General features: G+C 46.3%; 1 protein-coding gene across 1 annotated transcript; it reads left to right on the top strand.

The window, feature by feature from the left end:
- Nucleotides 1-301: 301 nt before the first annotated feature.
- DACT2 (dishevelled binding antagonist of beta catenin 2) lies at nt 302-19483 on the top strand. The gene is made up of 4 exons (XM_056853319.1): nt 302-544; nt 13954-14086; nt 14644-14928; nt 17580-19483. Exons 1-4 carry the CDS (start codon nt 302-304, stop codon nt 19391-19393), a joined length of 2475 nt encoding a protein of 824 aa, XP_056709297.1. The 3' UTR covers nt 19394-19483.
- The last annotated feature ends 574 nt before the right edge of the window (nt 19484-20057 follow it).

The following is a 20057-nucleotide window of genomic DNA, read 5'->3' as shown; positions in this document are numbered from 1 at the left end:
AAAACAATAAAAATTTAAATAAATAAATTACCAAAAAAAAAAAAAGTAGGTAGCCTCGCCTAGGGCGCAAAAACGACCGGCCCCGGCCCTGGGTCAATCACGGGGAAGCAGCGCCCACCCACCCCCTAGCCCACCCCCAGCCCCTAGATGAGCCTCCCCAACGAGGGGGCGGGGATTCCGGGAGGCGAGGGATGAGGGCGCGCGCTGGTTGGCTGGGCGGCGGCGGCCAGGGGCTGCCCGGCGCCGAGGCTGGCGCTGCACCGCCGGGCTGCATTCCCCCCCGGGCGGAGGCGCAGGGAGGATGCTCCCGGCCAGGCTGCAGCAGCAGCAGCAGCAGCGGCGGCCGGGCGGCTGGGACCGCTGGCGGGTGGGCGAGCGGCTGCAAGCCGCCCTGGCCGGCCTCCAGGAGCTCCAGGTGCTGCGGGAGAGGCAGCGGGCGCGGGTGAGCGGGGCCTTGGCCGGGCAGCCCCCGGCCGAGGGCGGCCAGGCTCGCGGCAAGGAGCGGCGGCTGGAAGCCACCCTGGCTGCCTTGAAGGAGCAGCTGGTAAGGGAGCTCGCCCGCAGGCGCCGGGTCGATGGCCTGGCGCGGGTCGTCTCCTTGGGCATCTCCTGGGCATGGGGTAGGGGCCGCGGGGGGCGGGTGGGGGGGAGGTGGTTCGGCCGTTCCTGCATCGTGCAAACAGGATTCTGGCTGCTGTCATCGCATATGGGAAAAGTCCCTTATGGATGAATGGTATTTGGTTTGGAATTATCCCAAGTAGCGTCTCTGTTTTGCAGGTAGGTCAAAAGTGACATGCAACATGTCCTGTTATTTCTCTGTGCATCGTCTTCCAAAATTTTCCGATTTTTTTTTTTTTTACAAGTCCACCATTGATGGAAGGAAGCGCCCTCCGCTTCTGAGCACTTCCAACAATGTGCTTGGTTGGATTTCTACATCTTTTGGAGATCTTTTGGCGCTAGATACCAGGCGGATGATGCTGATTCGATGACCTTCGGCAGGTCATGAGAGGGAGGGCATCTTGGCCATCTTCTGGGCACGGAGTAGGGGCCACTGGGGGTGTAGGGGGGAGGTAGTTGTGAATTTCCTGCCTTGGGCAGGGGGTTGGACTAGATGACCCTGGGGGGTCCCTTCCAGCTCTATGATTCTATGGATGTATGTTCCTAGAAAGCCGGCCGAAGGGCTGCCGGTGTCTGTTTTCCAGCCGGGACAGGGACGGGCTGGTGCCAAACCGATCTCTCCTCTGCAGCCTGTTTGGACTCCGTGTCCTTCGGTTTCTCCAGGTTGCAAACCACTTCCTTCATTATTTCGTTAATCCTTTTACAGGATTCCCCCCCCCCATAGCTATTATTGAGACATCAGCTCTTTGAAGATTTTGTCAGCTGCTCGGTTACAGAAGTACACTGTATGCGAGGCTTGTTACTTATAGCGCGTTTTGTACGAAGTGTTCTCCATCCTGACGATCTTCTGCTTGCCTTTGCCTCTCAATTAGTTAATTGTGGAACTCCCTGCCCCAGGATGTGGTGATGGCTGCCAGGTTGGAAGGCTTTAAGAGGGGAGTGGACATGTTCATGGAGGAGAGGGCTATTCATGGCTACTAGTTAAAATGGATACTAGTCATGATGCATACCTATTCTCTCCCGGATCAGAGGAGCATGCCTGTTATATTAGGTGCTGTGGAACACAGGCAGGATGGTGCTGCTGCACTCATCTTGTTTGGGGGCTTCCTAGAGGCACCTGGTTGGCCACTGCGTGAACAGACTGCTGGACTTGATGGGCCTTGGTCTGATCCAGCAGGGCTTATGTTCTTATGAAGTTCTGGGGAAAGAGGACTGTTGCCTGGTATATTGTAAAACGGGGCTGCTCTGCTGAAAAGGCAACGCGGGGAGCAGTTCGGAGAAGGGTGGTGCGAACGTGTGTGTTTAAAGCAAGGGATTCAGTGAAGTGGTTCTGTATGACCAGGGACCCTTCTTTTAGCAAGGAGCCATTCCAGAGGTCTTAGCTCTGTTGGTCTGCTGAAGCAAAAACAATCAGGAATCTTGTGACTCCTCAAAGATTTATTGGGGCATAAGCTTTCGTGGACCGGAGCCCAGCATCTGATGGAGTGGGCTGCAATCCAGGGAGGTTTATGCCACAATAAATCTCTTCCCCGCAAGTCTTTGTTGTTGTTGTTTAATACAGAAAGAATCCCCGCATCTTCTGCCTTTAAGGGTTGCTCTGACATTACACTTTCCCAATTGCACTTACAGTACTGTGCGTGTGTGTGTGTGACCGTCATGTAGACATGGCTTTTTGTGCAGGAAGAATGTGAAACCGCTCTCGTCCCATTTAGTAATGCGTTTGCATTAATGGCTGCACACTTTGCCTTGAGTCTGGCACAATCTTGAGGTCAGTGAGAAAACTTGGGGAAATGTATCGCCTTTGATCCGGTTATAGTCAATATTTGATTCTTAGAAAGTGTCAGATCCTTTAAAAAGATCATCTTAACTTTGGCTTCGGCCAATCTCAGCAAATTGTCCAATGGAGGCTCCAGTAAGGGTGCAACTTTGCAGTTCCCCAAATATCCTTTCTCTGGTCCTGGGCATAAAAACAGAAAGGGAAGATTTTTTAAAAACCATTCTCCCTGAACTTATGCCTCTATTTAAGCTGGGCTGAAATGGTAAGCATGTTGACACTATGATCCTTGGAAGAAAACATTATTGAATGGAGAGAACTGCATAGAATTAGACTCTTAGAAATTTTCCATTACACTAAGGAGGCTTTCATAGGCTACAGGTAACATTTTCTGTTTTGGGATTCCTGGGAATGTCCATATTTCAAGCATGTTAGAACCTTTTATGAACACGCTTTTATAGTCTCACTTTCTACACAAGTTTAGATGCTGTGAAGTTATCAGAGGTTGGGATTTCTAGCATTTTAGAGTTTCAAATTATGGTTTGTCTGTGGGGGAGGGGAGAGAGAAATGATTGAAGCTGACATACCGAAGCAATTGGGCTGTTCCCCAGGCAGCTTTAGCAAATGGGTACTTTTAAGTCTTCTAACAGTTGCACTGTTAGCTGCCTTGAATGAAAAATAAATAAATTTGGATATATATGTATGTGTGCATATATATATATACATATAGATAGATGTGTTTGAGCATGCGCATATATATCAGACAGTGATTTTGTTCTCTCCTATGCAAATAGGCGGCTTCTAAGAATAAAAAGAGACTGTATCAGTCTCCAAACTCCGTGTCCACGTGGCTAGTAATTTAGTTTTCTGTGATACTAAAAACAGTTGAAAGGATAACTAAGTAGTGGATTAGTACACCAAAGGAAAATTCCGCTTTAAGCATTTTAGAGATGTCACAGATATACCCTTTAATTGACTTTTGCTTTAGGGTTTGACTTGTTTTTAGTGCACTTTTAGATGCCTTGTGGGTTTAGAATAAATACATTTGGAGCGTGACTTGCTCTTAACTGGACCATGTGGGGTACAATCCACACCTCATCAAAGTCCACAGCAGACGTCCCATTAGATCGCAACAGCTGCAAACTGCATCCTTTGCCATTTCATTTTGGAGAAGGAGTAGCGCAAAGGCATGCCGAGGGCTTTACCATCTGGAGTATCACTGATAGACTTGCAGAATGTTAATTCCAGATGGGTAGCTGTGATAGTCTGTAGTAGCAAAATAAAACAGGAGTCCCATGGTACCTTAGAAATGAACAGAAATGTATTTCAGTATAAATTGATGCAAGTCAGAGCTCATGTGTGCAGTGTACATCCATTAGGTTGTAGCAGTTGTGTACATAAATGGATTGATGTAATGGATGTACACCATGCACTGAGCACTATTGGATATTTCTGAGGGATACATCTTGATGAAACTCATTTTTTCACTTCTCATTATTTCAAGTCCAGCTACCAAAGAATATTTTGGATTAAAATACAGTGATAGACTAAAAAATGGTATAACAGAAAGGGTATTGGAGATTATCTATCCTGACTCTCTCCAGTGAGGGTCAGCTCTTCTAGGGTGACCATCTAATCCAAAGAAGGTAGAAACACACCTAACCATCGCTAACCTGCATGCTCATTTATTAATGTGCAATCTCCCCCTCACAATAAATAGCACTGAGTGTACATAGTCAATGCTGTTTTATTCCCTGTCCTAACACTAGTACTCACACATTGAAGAGGATTAAAAGGAAGTTTTAGGGCAGGCAAAATCATGTGCTTCTTGACACCCTGCAGAATTAACTTAATTCACTGCTACAATATGTGGGAATAACCACTGGCTGAGATGGCTGCTCGACAGGATAAGATGGTAATTATTAGCCATGGTAGCTAAATAGAGCCTCCAAATTAAAATGGAGGATTTCTCTGAGTAGCAAGTGCTATGGACAAACACAGAGATTTCCTTTATGCCTTGCTTGTGGGGTTCTTGGAGGAAACTGGCTGGCCACTGTTGGGAAGAGAATGCTGGATTAGATGGACCTTTGAGTTTATCTACTAGGACTCTTTTGGGTAAGGCTGGGAGGGAAACCCCAAAATTTGGAACACAGATCCATATTATTTTAATGCCAAATATCAGAGCAGATTAAAGAGATCTTCGAAAGAATGGCTAAAGTGTTGTGTTTCGCGCTTGTCTGCCTAGGTTCAATTGTACTTCACACATGACTTTTTCAGGGTTTACACCTAAGATGTTTTATGAGCACACCAGGCAATTTAAAATACAGATGCAACAAAGACATGCTGTAAGGTGCATTTATCACTGTGTTGTGATTGGGCAGTAGGGTTGCCAACCTCCAGGTACTAGCTGGAGATGGTGGCGAAGAGGGACCTGGCGACCCTATTGGGCAGCTGTCCCGGTCAGAAGTGCACACAGTGGCAAACCTCAGTCTGCTGCTGCAAAATGTGTGACATTGTCAGCTATGAAGCTCAACCCACCTTGTAGGGTTTTTATGAGGCCAAAACATCATTTTGAGCTTCTGGAAAGATGGGCAGGTCACGCAAATACATAAATGTTAACAATGCACCAATGAAACAAGCCTCAGTGCTACCTGAGGAGAGGTCAAATGAAGCACCAATCATATTTGCGATGAAGCAGATGTTACCCAGTACCCAAACAGAATGAGTCAGACCCAGAGCTGGCCCAGCTGTTGAGCCTTCCCAAAAGACATCTTAAGCTCTTTGGAACATTTAAAGGGGTTGTTAATTCTTTTCTGAAAACTCACCCCATCTGAGAGTTCCATATTAGGGCATTATCTGCAGACCTGAGAAACTGAATTGCTTTCTCATGGGCTTTAGGATTGATAGGCTACATAGCAGCCTTCCAGCTTTCTACAGTTCTTATCTGCAAATACCATAGGTTTTTTAGAACAAAGAGGAAAACATTTTTTTTTATCCCTTATCTTTGCATTCCATATAACAAATCTGTAAGGAAAGTCAGTATTATTTTCCCCATATTGTTATGTTGCATTGATGCTGGGGTTTAGTGGTTTGCCTAAGACTATTTAATGAAGTTATGGCTAAGGTAATATTTAAATTGAGGTTTTCCTGAGGCTTAACTTTTAGCCACTACACCAGCTGTCAGATGTTGTATGTATGTGTGTGTCCGTAATCTATAACATGCGTAGAAAAATGTTTCCATAAAAATGCTTATAATTGTATGTGTTACTCATACATTTAAAAGGATCAAGGCAAACTGTAGCTGGCAACTCTTACATATTTTGCTGTTGGCGCAAAATGCATAATCAAAGGAGGAAAAAATGATGGAATTTGCATGGCATCCGTTTAGTTTTCTTTACCCCTGTATGTTTTTGTGGAAGGAACCCCCGTCCATCCCTTATATTAGGACTGGAACTCATTCCTGAAAGAAAAAAAAGAATGCAATCGAAATGTTATAGACTTTAATCTCTCCAGTACTAGCAATTACACACTTCAGTAAACACCAAGTTAATTCAGAACTCTCTCCTCCCCCCTTATTGGTGTCAGACTTGGCCATCAGTTATCAATCAGGTGTGAAAACACAAAGAGTATTCCACTAACAGTAGGCCATTTTATCAGAAATCATCTCAGAGTGAAAATTGGCTTTAACCTTCAGGGGATGCTTAAACCCCACTTCTGAAACACTGCAGTAAGCATATCTTGATTAGAGTCGAAATGCCAGCACAAGTGTACTGCCAACCACTTGATTACCTGTCGTTGATAATTCAAACTAATGACGCCACTTAATTTTATTCGACCCAAAGGAGAATATGATTTAAGGCATTTACTGCTTGCTCAAGGCCAATGGGTTAACAGAAACACCCAGTGACCTCTGACCAAAGCAATCCATCCCTTCTTGACACCTGCAGTGGCTCAGTTCTATGTGTATTTTGTTCCAAAGAAGACTTCCAAATGGGGGATTATCTTATCAGGAACTGGCAGGGTAGGGGAGATGTGTTCACCTTGTTCTCATTTTTGTTGGGAGTGACAAAGATTTCTACTTGAATCATTAGAAATATATGGACTCCCTTCCCTGATAGAATGGTATCGCCTATAGGTGGTACAGTGGTGGAGATAATGACATAAAGGGCGAAAACGCACGGTCGCTTGAGCCTCCTTTATTCCCTGTTTCAGCCTGGATTCAGCCAGGATCGAACGCATGCGTTTCGCCCAACGTGCGTTCGATCCTGGCTGAATCCTGGCTGAAACGGAATAAAGGAGGCTAAAGCGACCGTGCGTTTTTGCCCAAAGGCTACTTTCTATAACAAATAAATACATTTTATTTGCGACTAGTATGCCAGATAAAACAGGTAAAAAAGAAACACTACTTTCTATTATCTGTAGATACTCTGATCTACCCACAGTAGCGGTAGTATTTTGTGGGTCCTTTTTGTGTTCACAACTAGTTTTAGGCCTCACAAGCCAGTTTTTGTGATGCAACCTGGTCAAATGAGCCCACTGTGCAGCCTGGGTCACAGCCTACCTCCTACCTGGCTACAGCTCTCTTCTGGCCTTTTATACTCTTCAGGCCAGAGAAGCTCCGCCCCTTCCACCCTCTGCCCTCCCCCCGGAAGTCCATAAAAGGAGCTCTCCTTCCCCCGTCACGTCACTTCCCTTCCTAGCCAGCAGCGCGGCTCGCACCTGCCCCGCCCTTGCTCACCCGCAGCTCAGCTGTTTGTCGGGGCTGGGAGCTTGAACGAAAGGAGGTTAGTAGCGGGCTAGTCATGTGATTCCACGCATGCCGGCGTTCCGGTAATGTAGCGAAATTTTAAAAAGCGGTTTAGCACTGAAAAGATCGCTAGAAAACAAAGATTGCTTAACCCGTTTTTTTGTGCTTAATTCGCGCCTAAGGTGGGTCCGATGCGCAGCCCTTGGACGGTCATGCGTTTAGACCACGGGAATTCGCTACTTTTAAGGCACAAAGGCGAGACAAATTGGCCATGCGTTAAACCCCATTGATGTTCAGTGTGGCTTGCTGGAATATATTGAAAGATAGGGAATTATACGTTAGAATTATACATCAGAACTGTAGTGTTTTTCAGGGCGTGGCAGTTTGCAAGCATCCCACATCAGCTAGGTTTTCTCAAGAAAAATATGTGGCAATTGCACCTAAAATAATTGTATGGTCCTCACAACTGAAAGCCTTCTAGGCAGGGACTATAAACAAAGAGTAACTTGGCTATCTGTCTAAAAATGCAAAAAACAGAGCAGGGGGCTATCAAGTATTTAACAGACCATAGAGTAGACCAGGCGTCCCCCAACATGGTGCTCAAGGGTGCCATGGAGGCCACCAACACCTTTCCTGGTGCCCACCAAGTGTCTTTAGAAAGTGGGCGGGGCCAGGTGGAGCTTTTGCCCAGCAAGGCTTCTGATTGGCCACTGGAGAGTTGACTGATGGTGCAGATTTTTTTTTTTAAAAAAAAATTTTTTGCTTTAGCAGCAGCTGTCACCACAGCACAGAGATCTTCACTATGTGACTGATGGCAAGCATTTTGTGGCCTTGCCCTCCACACCACGTCAGAATCCCAAAGGTACCCGCAAAATGTTGGGGATCCCTGGAGAAGACAATACTGACTCAGTCAGCGTGGTGCAGTGGTTAAGAGCAGCAGACTCTAATCTAGAGAACTAGAGAATCTAGTTTGATTCCTCACTCCTCCGCATGAGCGGCGGACTCTGATCTGGTGAACTGGATTTGTTTCCCCACTCCTTCACGTAAAGCCTGCTGGGTGACCTTGGGCCAGTCACAGTTCTCTCTGAACTCTCTCAGCCCCACCTACATCACAAGGTGCCTGTTGTGGATAGGGGGAGGGAAGGTAATTGTAAGCAGCAGTAGTAAGTTTGACTGATTATTCCTTTTGCCAACCAAAGACATACATGAAGCTGCCTTACACTGCAGAAGAAGAGTTGGTTTTTATACCTTGCTTTTCTCTTCTGTAAGGAATCAAACCCCCTAGTTCAGGGGTCGGCAAACTCATTAGTCAAAAGAGCCAAATATCAACAGTACAACGATTGAGATTTCTTTTGAGAGCCAAATTTCTTAAACTTAAACTATATAGGTAGGTACACAGTTTATTAACTTAATAAATTTTAATTAAAGTTTTAAGTCTTAATTAAACTATAGGTACACTGAATAAAACTTTATATCATACTTAATAGTGATCTTATTTATTGATAAAAATTAAATTGTAAGTTTCTGCCATTTCCCCCTCTCCGTCCGGAGTCCTCGTCTGGAGGCCTGGTCTACCGCCATAAAAGCCTATTGGTGGACCTGGCCTCTGGCTGAGTCCCGTTGGGAGGCCATGTCTACCCATTGGCTTTCTTGGCAGTAGACCTGGCCTCCGGAGGCCCATAGAAGCCAATTGGTAGACCTGGCCTCTGAAGGGGGACTTTTTACCCCTCCTCGGAGTCCAGGTCTACCGCCAAGAAAGCCAGTGGGTAGACTTGGCCTCCCAATGGGATTCAGCCGGAGGCCAGGTCTACCAAAGGAAGCCCACCCTGCCCAACAGCTGATAGGTGGGGGGGCAGGAACCACTGAGCCGCCAGCCCAGCAATCACGCGGCTAGAGGGGAGGGGAGGCTTTAGCCTCCCAACCATTGAGGGAAAGGGAAAGGGGGACCCGGCCATTCTCCATGGCGGGGGGGGGGGGGAGAGACAGCTCGCCTGCTCTCTCTCTCTCTCTCAGGCGCACTGGCTCCGCAGCCTGGCTGCCGGCGCGAGTGGCCGCAAGAGCAGGGGCTCTGAACCAAGTTCGGAGAGCCGCACTCAACAGGCCAAAGAGCTGCATGCAGCTCTGGAGCCATAGTTTTGAGACCCCTGCCCTAGTTCTCCAGATTAGTTCTCTAGATTAGAGTCTCTAGATGTTGGTGAAAGACCTTTCTCATCCTGAGACCCTGGTGAACTGTGACCAGTGAGAAGATAAAGCTGAGCAAGATGGACCAATAGTCTAACTTGGTATAAGGCAACTTCATAAATTAAACTTTGTTCTTTTTTTCTGTTTTCTGCCGTCAAGTCACAGCTAACTTATGGTGACCCTGTAGGCAAATGACGAGGTAAGAGATGATCAGAGGTGGTTTGCCATTACCTGCCTCCTTGTCCTGACTTTGGTGGTCTGTCTTCAAATACTGACCAAGGGCAATCTTGCTTAGCTTCTGAGATCTGACAAGAGCAGGCTAGCCTGGGCTATCCAGGACATAGCTGCTTTTGTTTGGGGGGTTACCGCACTTTGTATTCCCAGCGATGTATTAAAGAGTTTGAAAATGTTATAAAAAACATCGTTTTAAAATGGTTTTTGGATACCACAGCTTATAAATGGTTGGAAGACGTCTTCACAGCTGAAGGGGCCAAACAAAGTGCGAACAGTATTTTTTTATAACGTTTTCAAACTCTTAATACATTGCTGGGAATACAAGTATGGTAACCCCCTCCGTTTTCTAGGCCACCCCTAGAAAACTGCCAAAAGGAGCTGTGTCCTGGATAGTTGTAACCATGGCTTAGAGACCATACTTTGCATATAGATGTCCCGGGTTCAGTCCCTGGCATCTCCAGCTAAAAGGATCTCAGATGCCGAGGAGAGACCTTCCTTTGTCTGAGAGTCATTGCCAGTCAGGGTATACCAATGGTCTGACTCAGTGCAGTGCTGTTTCATATATTCAGTAATTTCTCAGTAAAGAATTTTTAGCGGGGGGAGGAGAAAGAACCCAAAATGTTTCCAAGGTTTACTTTACATCTGGAAAAGCCAGTGGCAAAGCTTCTGTCCATAACAGATTTAAAAATGTGCCCTAGCTAGAGCTATGACTTTTGCACCTTGGTCTGCACTGTTGCAGAATGCTCTGTGCTTTTTTAAACCGCTCTTTGCAAACATCAAAGTTGAGGTCACAATTGTAGCATATATGACCTTTGCGGGTGTCAAAGGGCCTTTTTTTGTGTGCCATCGAGTCACAGCTGACCTATGGTGACCCTGTAGGGTTTTCAAGGCAAGAGGCATTCAGAGGTGGTTTGCCATTTCCTGCCTCTGGGTCACAATGCAGGTATTCCTTGGAAGTCACCCATCCAAATACTAACCAGGACCGACCCTGCTTAGCTTCTGAGATCTGACTAGATCGGGCGATCCTGGGCTATCCTGGTCAGATAACGGGGCCTCAGACTTTCTCAAAATTCTACTTAAACCTCTGAAAGAAAGAAAAAATACTGATTTATGATGTCTCTTGTGTTGCTGGATGCTTCCAACATGGGCCTACAGTTGGCCTGCAAAGCCAACTGCCTCCTCATTGGGCAGCATCTCGCAGATTTTGCATCTGAATTGCTTGATGGTAAAGTAATGCACACAGTGTTCTCTAATAAAATTCAGTTCTGCTTGCTTTTCAAAGATCCTGGAGTGGACGCTAATCTACAGAAATTTATGCCGGAATAAAAAAGTGTTGGTCTTTAAACTGCCTCAAGGCTCCTGTTTACTATTCTGATTTCCGGATTACCCTTGTGAATATCCAAGACTCGGATGAATGAATACAAGCCATGTTTGGTCTTTAGAAGTTAATAAGAAGTTTGGCGTTTCTCAGAAACCACCTCCGTCCCCACGGTGGGAGACAATGGGGAAAGGGAAAGGGTTAAGGAGGCTGGTGTAAATGTTACGTTGGTTAAAATGCTGTAAAAATCACAGACATCCTGGAGGTGCAGTAAATTATCTTTGAATACCTGGGAGCCTTGTTGAACACTTTGTGGCCTCTTTGCCATTAATCAGAAACCACAAAGGGAGGGATTGGTTGGCAAAACATTAATCATTAAGCAATTAATTCCAGCAATGAAAACAAAACTCTGGGCCTTCCTGAATGGGTGAGACTAAGGGAAATATAAAATACTCCCCCCCCCCTGCCATGCACTGTTCAAAAACCACATAAAAAATTCTAAAAGGTAATGCGCAAGTATTAAATCTGTATCTTTCTAGCTTTAAATATTTAAAATAATGATGCTGGTTCTGAAATTTAATAAATTTTGCTGGGCCAATGCAAACTTGTCAGAACGGGCCCAGTAACATAGATAATATCCCGCAGGAAGGAAATTTTGGGAGACTGTACCTCTTGTAAAGCACTGTCCTTTAAATGCTCAGAGGCTTGGGGCATAACCACACATTGATATTGGTAGCAGATGTTGTTACACTGGCCACTGATACGGACAACAGTTTAGCTTGCATTGTTCAACAGGTTTTGCTGTAGAGCTGCGCCCTGCATCTGATAAAATCTTCCTTATTACTTGGCAGAGTGATGAAGAAGTTCTCCCAGTCTGGGATACTTTGGCCCTCTCAGGGGTTCTCAGGCAGTTATGAATATGAGTAAGGAATAAGGCTCTGAAGGTGTATATGATCAATAAAGATTAAGCCTAGGGTTGCAAACCTCCAGGTACTGCTGGAATTATTGAGATATAACGGACAACACACAAGTGTGACAAAGTGTATCAAAGTGTATCAAGTGTACAAATTAACATATAACAAACATACAATATAATACAAAACTCTTTCAAAGTCCAAGGTACAAAATGCTAGTTTAAGAGCCAAGCATCAGTGCAGTGGTGTTTATTTTGGTTGCTTAACCTCCAGGTACTAGCTGGAGATTTCACATGCACACATGAAGCTGCCTTATACTGAATCAGACCCGTGGTCCATCAAAGTCAGTACTGGCTGCTCAGACCGGCAGTGGCTCTCCAGGGTCTAAGGCAGAGGTCTTTCACATCACCTACTTGCCTAGTCCCTTTAACTGGAGATGCTGGGGATTGAACCTGGGACCTTCTGCATGCCAAGCAGAGGCTCCACCACTGAGCCACACCTCTTGATGGCTCTCCAGGGTCTCAGGCAGAGGTCTTTCACATCATCTCCTTGCCTAGTCCCTTTAACTGGAGATGCTGGGGATTGAACCTGGGACCTTCTGCATGCCAAGCGGATGCTCTACCACTGAGCTACGGCCCTTCCCCAAGGGAGAAGGAACCGCCAATAGAGATCAGTTCCCCTGGAGAAAATGGCCGCTTTGGCAATTGGACTCTAAGGCATTGAAGTCCCTCCCCTCCCCAAACTCCGCCCTCCTCAGGCTCCACCCCAAAAACCTCCCGCCGGTGGTGAAGAGGGACCTGGCAAGACTCATTAAGCCTTGAATCACCTAGCTCGAGTTTTGTGTTTTCGGGCCAGGAATCGAAAAGCAGCTAGCGGCGCTGGTGTTGAAGAAAAGCAGTGAATGTAGGAAGGGTTATGCATCCAGTGTCTTCCTTAGCTTTGCAAGTTGGCGGATATTTCATAATTTGCTGACTGTCAAGTCAATCAGGCTGAGAGTGAATGGCCCTAAATTGCCCAATAAACTTCCTGGAGTTGAACCTAGACATTCCCAGCCATAGAGTGATGACCATGGTGGCTGGCTCTTCGAGAAAATAGTGAGTGATATGATGAAAATGCACTTTTTATTTGCTAGTGATGCACATATATAGCAGGCAGATTCGGGGTCCACTCTCTCCCCAACTTAGTCAATAGCCACTTCTTCGAAGTGGTATCATAGTCATCAAAATTTAGCGCTTTTAATTATTTGCCTTCCCGAAATGTGAACAAAGAATTTTTCCTGTTTCCAGTGAAATTCGGGGGTGGAAAACCTGCTCAGGAATTCTGCTTTAAAACAATTTTGGTGTTCTTTTTTTAAAAAAGAGCAAATAAAGGAACAGTAACTTCAAAAATAGTTTACCCGTCTTTGATCCAGAAATGTGTTAAACCACTGTAATTAAGTTGTAAGGCCATTTAGGTCTAGTGGCTTCGTTGACCTTTTGCCAGATCTTTTGATGAACTTAATCCATAGTGCGGAATTAACAGAATGTTTAATGAGGCAGATTATGGAATATTTTCATCGGCACTATGCTTTCTTTGAAGTCTGCTCAGTTCAGCCTGAGTTCCAAATATCAGAGCTATTTTCCCCCTTCCAATCACAGAGGTGGCTCCCACAGGTCCTTTGAGGGGTTTTTTTTGTGTGTGTGTGGCTTGTCTCATAGTTCAGGGAGGTTGAACACTGGTTGAAGCTAGATGCTACTGAGAATGTGTCCCTCTCCTGATGCCATCATACTCAGTTTTTCCACCCAGGAAAATTTGTGAGTGTGACTCTTCTAAGTGCCACAGAATTACTTTTTGTTGCTGAGTGTGATGGTGGTGTTGCATTCCATATTTTGCGTTATTGGATGGTTATGAATATTTAACAAACAATGGAAAATAGACCATTGCTATATGGAGGTGTCAGATAAGTTGGTTTCTGGTCCACTTGAGTGGTCTTGTAACATTTTCTGACTGGGGTTATTATTTCATATATGTTGATTATACCCACTGCCTCTAGGTTGCCCTAGGCATTGGACGATCCACAGGAATGTTCCATTCCTTCAAAGATTAATTTTGTTTCAAATGAACAAAACCCACCAGCTGGTCTTTAAATCTTAACCTGACCCTTTCTCCCCTCTCCCATTGCTAACAGTCACGTCTGAGAAGACAAGATGTTGGACTAAAAAGCCACCTGGATCAGCTGGACCAACAAATTAGCGAACTAAAGTTGGATGTTGGCAAGACCTCCATTGACTACCTTGACAGTGACAGCAGACCCAGCTCAGGTAAACGGGGCGGATTCATTTGTTGGGGCTTGTACATGAATCATGGCAACTCAAACTGTATCTAACCATGCATTCCTGAGCGGAATGCCTGCTGTGCTGTTTGGAGGCCCAGCCAAAACCTCCTCGTGGCGCCAAAAATCTGTGCAACCCGCATAAAAGGTGGCGTATCTTGCCCCCCCCCAAAAAAGGGAGCATTCCCAAGCCGTAACAGCTTAGGAGGCCACCTAACGGCGGCCCCACCCTTAGGCCGGCGCCGTGACGCCCAGGGAATGCCTCCCGGGATGCTGCCGTGGCCTTTGCTACCGTCTGGACGCTGGCGGAAAGTTCCGTTGGCATCCGGGCCTGCACTCCAGCGCTGGGGCCACAAACGCCGACGTACGCCGCCTGGACGCCAGCTCTGTGGGCCCTTGCGCCAGCGCAGGCCTTCACCAGCCTCCAAAGGCCTTTCGTCCTGGCCACCGGCGCGGCTCAGGAATGCGCTGTAAATGTCCAAAACACTCTCCCTTGTCTGAAATGGAACCTTGTGGGGGGGCTTTCTGTTTCTTTTAATCCTACAGGCTTCTATGAATTGAGTGATGGTGGCTCCTGCTCTTTATCCAACTCCTGTACATCTGTCTTCAGTGAATCCATCTCCTCTTCTCATGCCAGTCTGCTGCCCGGTTCTCAGCACCTCAAAACTTGTCTCAGCGTCCTTGATTACCGTCCCAAATCTGCAGATGAAACCACAGTGCACAACCAGTTCCAGAAGCAAGGAATCTATTCTAGTGATGGATGCCAAATCAAGGCTTGCCCAGATATTTCTGGGACTCCCACCAGGTCTAAGCCACGACCCGTTTCAACAGGTAATTATTCTCATATCCTGATGAAACTTGGTGGGAAAGAAAATACTAAGAAAGCAGTAGCAATCACATGTTAAAAACCGCCGTTGCATGTCTATATTTTTAACTAAAATATTTATATCCAGCCTCTGCACTAAATTGCTCAAGTGGTTAATAACAATAAAAAGGCAATAGCAATCATTATACAATGTAATCAATAAAAAAGTATAATCCACCAAACTTGTTAAAATATAACAAATTGTAAAACAGATTTTAAAACAGAAGCAGCAGCAACAATCATAGAATCATAGAGTTGGAAGGGACCACCAGGGCCATCAACTCCAACCCCCTGCACAACTACCTCCCCCCTCCACACCCCTAGTGACCAGAAGATGGCCAAGATGCCCTCCCTCTCATCATCTGCCTAAGGTCACAGAATCAGCATTGCTGACAGATGGCCATCTAACCTCTTCTTAAAAACCTCCATGGAAGGAGAGCTTACCACCTCCCGAGGAAGCCTGTTCCACTGAGGAACCACGCTAACTGTTAGAAAATCCTTTCTAATGCCTAGATGAAAACTCTTTTGATTCAATTTCAACCCGTTGGTTCTGGTCCAACCTTCTTGTGCAACAGAAAACAGCTCGGCACCCTCCTCTATATGACAGCCCTTCAAGTATTTGAACATGGTTATCATATCCCCTCTCAGTCTTCTCAATAATTAACTAACAGACAGCAACCAACCAAAATACAACCAACCAAGAGTACTGGGGATGTAAAGGACATGTAATTCAATTAAAACCCACTTGAAAATAAGTATTCTAGGTCTGGTGCCAAAGTGCATCAGTAATGGCAGTCATCTATCCCTTGCGGTCACCTGCCTCAACTCAGAAGATGGGATGATGATTGAAGCAGCCATGTGGGCTCCTGTCAGGGGAGGCGGTCCCTCGATGTGATGGTCCCAGGCCTTAAAGGGGTTCAAAGGGTAGTTTGCAGGTTAGTTCCAGGATGCTGAATCAAATGCAGAAGGACATTAGTACCCAGTGTAAAGTATGAAAGCTTGGGGTGATGAGGTAAAGCACTTGGCCACTGTTACCAGACGTGCTGCCTCATTCTGCATCAGTTGAAGCGGCCACTTTGTTTTCAGGGCTTCTGCACATAAAGTTCATTGCAGTAATCCCATCATGATGTTACTATAGTGTAGGTTAGCGTTGCCTTGCCAGCTGTGCTTACAAAAGGAGGGCATTATCCATGTGAAATGAAGCTGGGGGGTGGGGGAAAACCATTTTGTGCCATCTGAGTCTGTTGGTATTACAGAATCACAGAATCGTAGAGTTGGAAGGGGCCATAGAGGCCATCTAGTCCAACCCCTCTTCTTAATGCAGGATCAGCCTAGAGCATCCCTGACAAGTGCTTGTCCCGCCTCTGCTTAAAGTCTGCCAGTGAGGGGGAGCTCACCACATCCCTAGGTAGCTGATTCCACTGTCGAACAACTCTTACTGTAAAAACATTTTCCTAATATCCAGCTAGTACCTTTCCGCCCGCAATTTAAACCCATTATTGTGAGTCCTATCCTCTGCTGCCAACAGGAACAGCTCCCTGCCCTCCTCTAAGTGACAGCCCTTCAAATACTTAAAGAGAGCAATAATGTCCCCCCTCAATTTCCTCTTCTCCAGACTAAATATTCCCAACTCCCTCAGCCTTTCCTCATAGGGCTTGGTCTCCAGGCTCTTGATCATCCTCGTCGCTCTCCTCTGCAGCCGCTGAATTCTGTCCACATCCTTTTTGAAGTGAGACCTCCAGAACTGCACACAATACTCCAGGTGCTATTAAAGCGATGCTATCCAAGGTGTCCGGCACAACTTCCTCCAAGACCTGAGGTTTCCTGATTTGTCACAATTAAGCTTCAGCATGTTCTCCTTCATCTCCTTGACCACAACTTCTAAACACCATACACAGAGATGGCTGCAGCTGGAGCCCTATTTTGAGTGGCATATAGTTTGGTGTCATCAGCTTTGGAGGATCTCATTGGCTTCACATAGATGTTAAACAGCATAGGTGATAACATAAACCTGTGAGACTCCTCATGAGAACTGTCGAGATGCAAATCCGGAACTGGCAATATACTTTCTTTGTTCAGTCAGTAAGCGTAGACCCTCTAATGCCAACTCCATACTCCAGGTCTTTTAACAAAATTCCATTACTAACTGTATAAAATTCAGCCAATAGGTTTAGTGAGTTTTCTTTGTCAACTTAATGGTGGAGACTGCCCACCAGAACAATCAAAGCTGTGTCTGTGCCATAGCCGGCCCTGAGGGCAGATTTGAAAAGGGCCAAGCGCAAATAAGAATAAGAAGAGTTGGTTTTTATATGCCGACTTTCTCTACCACTTAAGACAGAATCAAACCGGCTTACAATCACCTTCCCTTCCCCTCCCCACAACAGACACCCTGTGAGGTGGGTGAGGCTGAGAGAGCTCTAAGACAGCTGTGACTTGCCCAAGGACACCCAGCTGGCTTCGTGTGTAGGGGTGGGGAAACAAATCTAGTTCATCAGATTAGAGTAAAATGAGAAGGGTTTTGGTCTGACCACGATGGCAGCTTTATGTTTGTTTGTTATTTAAATCCTTTTTTTAAAAAAAATTTAAAATATTTTTTAAAAATCTGTCTTCCAACCAGGTGACCTTGAAAGACTGACAACAGCAGACGCAGGATTCCCCAGAGTGACTGACCCCAAGTCCCTTTGGCTTTCCCCAGAAGTGGAAATCCAGTACTATTGTGTTGATCCCAAATACCAGAGTGACTTGGTCTCTAAGAGTGGGAATGATGTATATCCTTACCCCAGCCCACTTCATGCCGTAGCTTTACAGAGTCCACTTTTTTCTCTGGCGGGGCCACCACCAGAAACAGAGGCCCACCCTTTGCCTGACAGAATGGCACCTAATGCAACTGGACCCAGTTTGATTAGGACGCGGCTGGTCGTAGAGCCCAGGCCAGGGAGTTACATCAACAAACTGCTCCAGCTGACTCGCTACAGGGGAAACAGTCAGGTGGAAGCTGGTGAGAGGGGCCCAACAAAGAACCAGCCATCCACAATGCACCAGAGACTCATTATAATCCCTAGTGCTGGTGGAGTGAAAATTAACAGCAGTGGCAGCCAGCTGGAAAAACAAGGGAGCACGCTGCGTCATAACAAAGCTGAAGAGAAGCTGCAAAGGGAGATGCCTGAGGGGGAATGTGCCGAACAGCAGGGGATTGTACACTGTGTGAACATAGAGCAGACGGCCACCATGCTTCATGCAGAGTCATCACCATCGGCTGGGAACAGCCGCTTTCCTGCCAGCTTGTCCGCAAGAGACTGTCCTCGGACAGAGGCAGGAGAAAGCAGCTTGGAGCCCAGCTCTTCTAGTTCACAGCTAGCGACCGACGATTCCAGCCGGAGCCCCCCCAATACTAGTGTTGCCCCAGCCAAGAAATCTCACAAGAAATCTGTCAGCCTTAGTGCTCTGAAGGCAGGAGGTCATGAATTATTGCCCCAGGGGGAATTTGTGCACGCCAGGTTTGTCCCGGCGGAATCCCATCAAGTCAGGGTGAGGTTCGCTAACTCTAAAATGAAACCTGCAAAGGTAAAGAGGAGAAACAGCGAGAAGGTGTTGAGGCCTGGGAAGCAGACTTTTTATGCAGAAAAGCCAAGGGGTGTTCACCATGTTCCGACCAGGCTGCCTATTGAGTGGAATCTTCCGCAGAGACAGCACAGAGGAAGAAACCTTGTTAGGAGGCCTAGTTTTGCTGGGGAAGCTACAGGAAGGTCTTGCTCAGAATCCAGTCTATATCCTGTGCCATTTAGAGTCCCTCAAGTACCCAGCGGGCCTGAATTATACCAGGCGTCTGCTAATTCCATGTATTCTTTTGAAGCAGCTTACATAGACACAGCTGCCAAGAGAAAACAGCGCAAATGGCAGTCCACGGTGGAAATCTCCGCAAAGGCCCAAGTTGCCAGTCTTTCTAGCGGCTTTCCCTTGGTCCCGCCAAGGCACCAGGCAAAGAGAGTTGGGATCATGCGCGCTGTAAGCATGAGGTCTCGCTCGAAGCAGCGCTACCCCTTTCATCCTGGGACTTATGCCAAAAGCGAATCCGACCATTCTGAATACTCTGCAGAATGTGCTTCGCTCTTCCACTCCACCATTGCTGAGACCAGCGAGGGAGAGGTCAGTGATTATACAGCCAACCGCTTTGGGGACAGCGAGTCCAGTGAGAGCGATTCGCAAGGCAGCAGCAACAGCAGCAGCCTGACCCTCGACTATGACGACGAAGGTGAGGAGCATGAACTGGTGTGGCCCAACCCTTCTGTCAGGCAATCCTCAGCGGTTCAGGCCTCTTCCAGGCCTCTTCCACCAATGCCCAAACTCTGTCGCATCAAAGCTTCAAAGGCCCTCAAGAAGAAGATTAGGAGATTCCAACCTGCCTCTCTGAAAGTGATGACCATGGTTTGAGGGAGAGAAAGCAACTGTTTTGTTAGCTGGCTTTGCCTCCTTTTGCAAAACAAAGGAGGAATAGGTACTTACAGACTTTGTTAAACTTAATGTGATGAAACCCCTAGATTTCAAGGCAGGGTACCTTTTCATTTGCTAATGCTGTATAAATGACTCGATTACTCATTTCCTCTTTCTGTTTTGTAAATCCATGTGTGTGTTTGGTGTGGCTTTATATCCCCTTCCATTTGGGGGGGAGGAACATTCTGTTAGATGTAAAGTGTTTAGCTGAAGTAGCCTGCTCAACCGGGTCCTGTCTAATACACATGTGGGGAAGATGTGCAGCCTTCCCCTAGGGGGAGGGAAGGATTTATCTGCTAAAGATGGAGCTGCAGCTCCTTTCTTGGAAGCTCCCATCAGAGTCAGACGGAGAGGCGCTCAGTACATGTCACAGGCTCACTTAAGAAATCATGTACTCTCCGCTGCTCATCCATTTTTAATATTGCTTACCCAATAAAACTCACTCCCTAATTCCATCATGGCCATATCCTGCCAGATAACCGATTTCTTTGAGACATGTTGTTTGTATTTGAGGCTTAGGGTCAGAAATTATGTGTAACTCAGAGGAAGATGCTGATACTGTTTTCCACTTAAATTCAAGAGGCTAAATAAGATTCAGCCCTGA

Source organism: Euleptes europaea, chromosome 7 (assembly GCF_029931775.1).
Source record: "Euleptes europaea isolate rEulEur1 chromosome 7, rEulEur1.hap1, whole genome shotgun sequence".
Lineage (NCBI taxonomy): Eukaryota > Metazoa > Chordata > Lepidosauria > Squamata > Sphaerodactylidae > Euleptes > Euleptes europaea.
Note: the sequence above shows the minus strand (reverse complement) of the source record. Positions and strands in the feature narration are given on the sequence as shown.

Excerpts from the sequence above, each read along its gene's own strand:
- DACT2 (XM_056853319.1), top strand. The coding sequence starts at position 302 with ATGCTCCCGGCCAGGCTGCAGCAGCAGCAGCAGCAGCGGCGGCCGGGC. Across the intron at positions 545-13,953 it reads CTGCCTTGAAGGAGCAGCTG|TCACGTCTGAGAAGACAAGA; the intron begins GTAAGGGAGCTC and ends CATTGCTAACAG. Across the intron at positions 14,929-17,579 it reads GCCACGACCCGTTTCAACAG|GTGACCTTGAAAGACTGACA; the intron begins GTAATTATTCTC and ends TCTTCCAACCAG.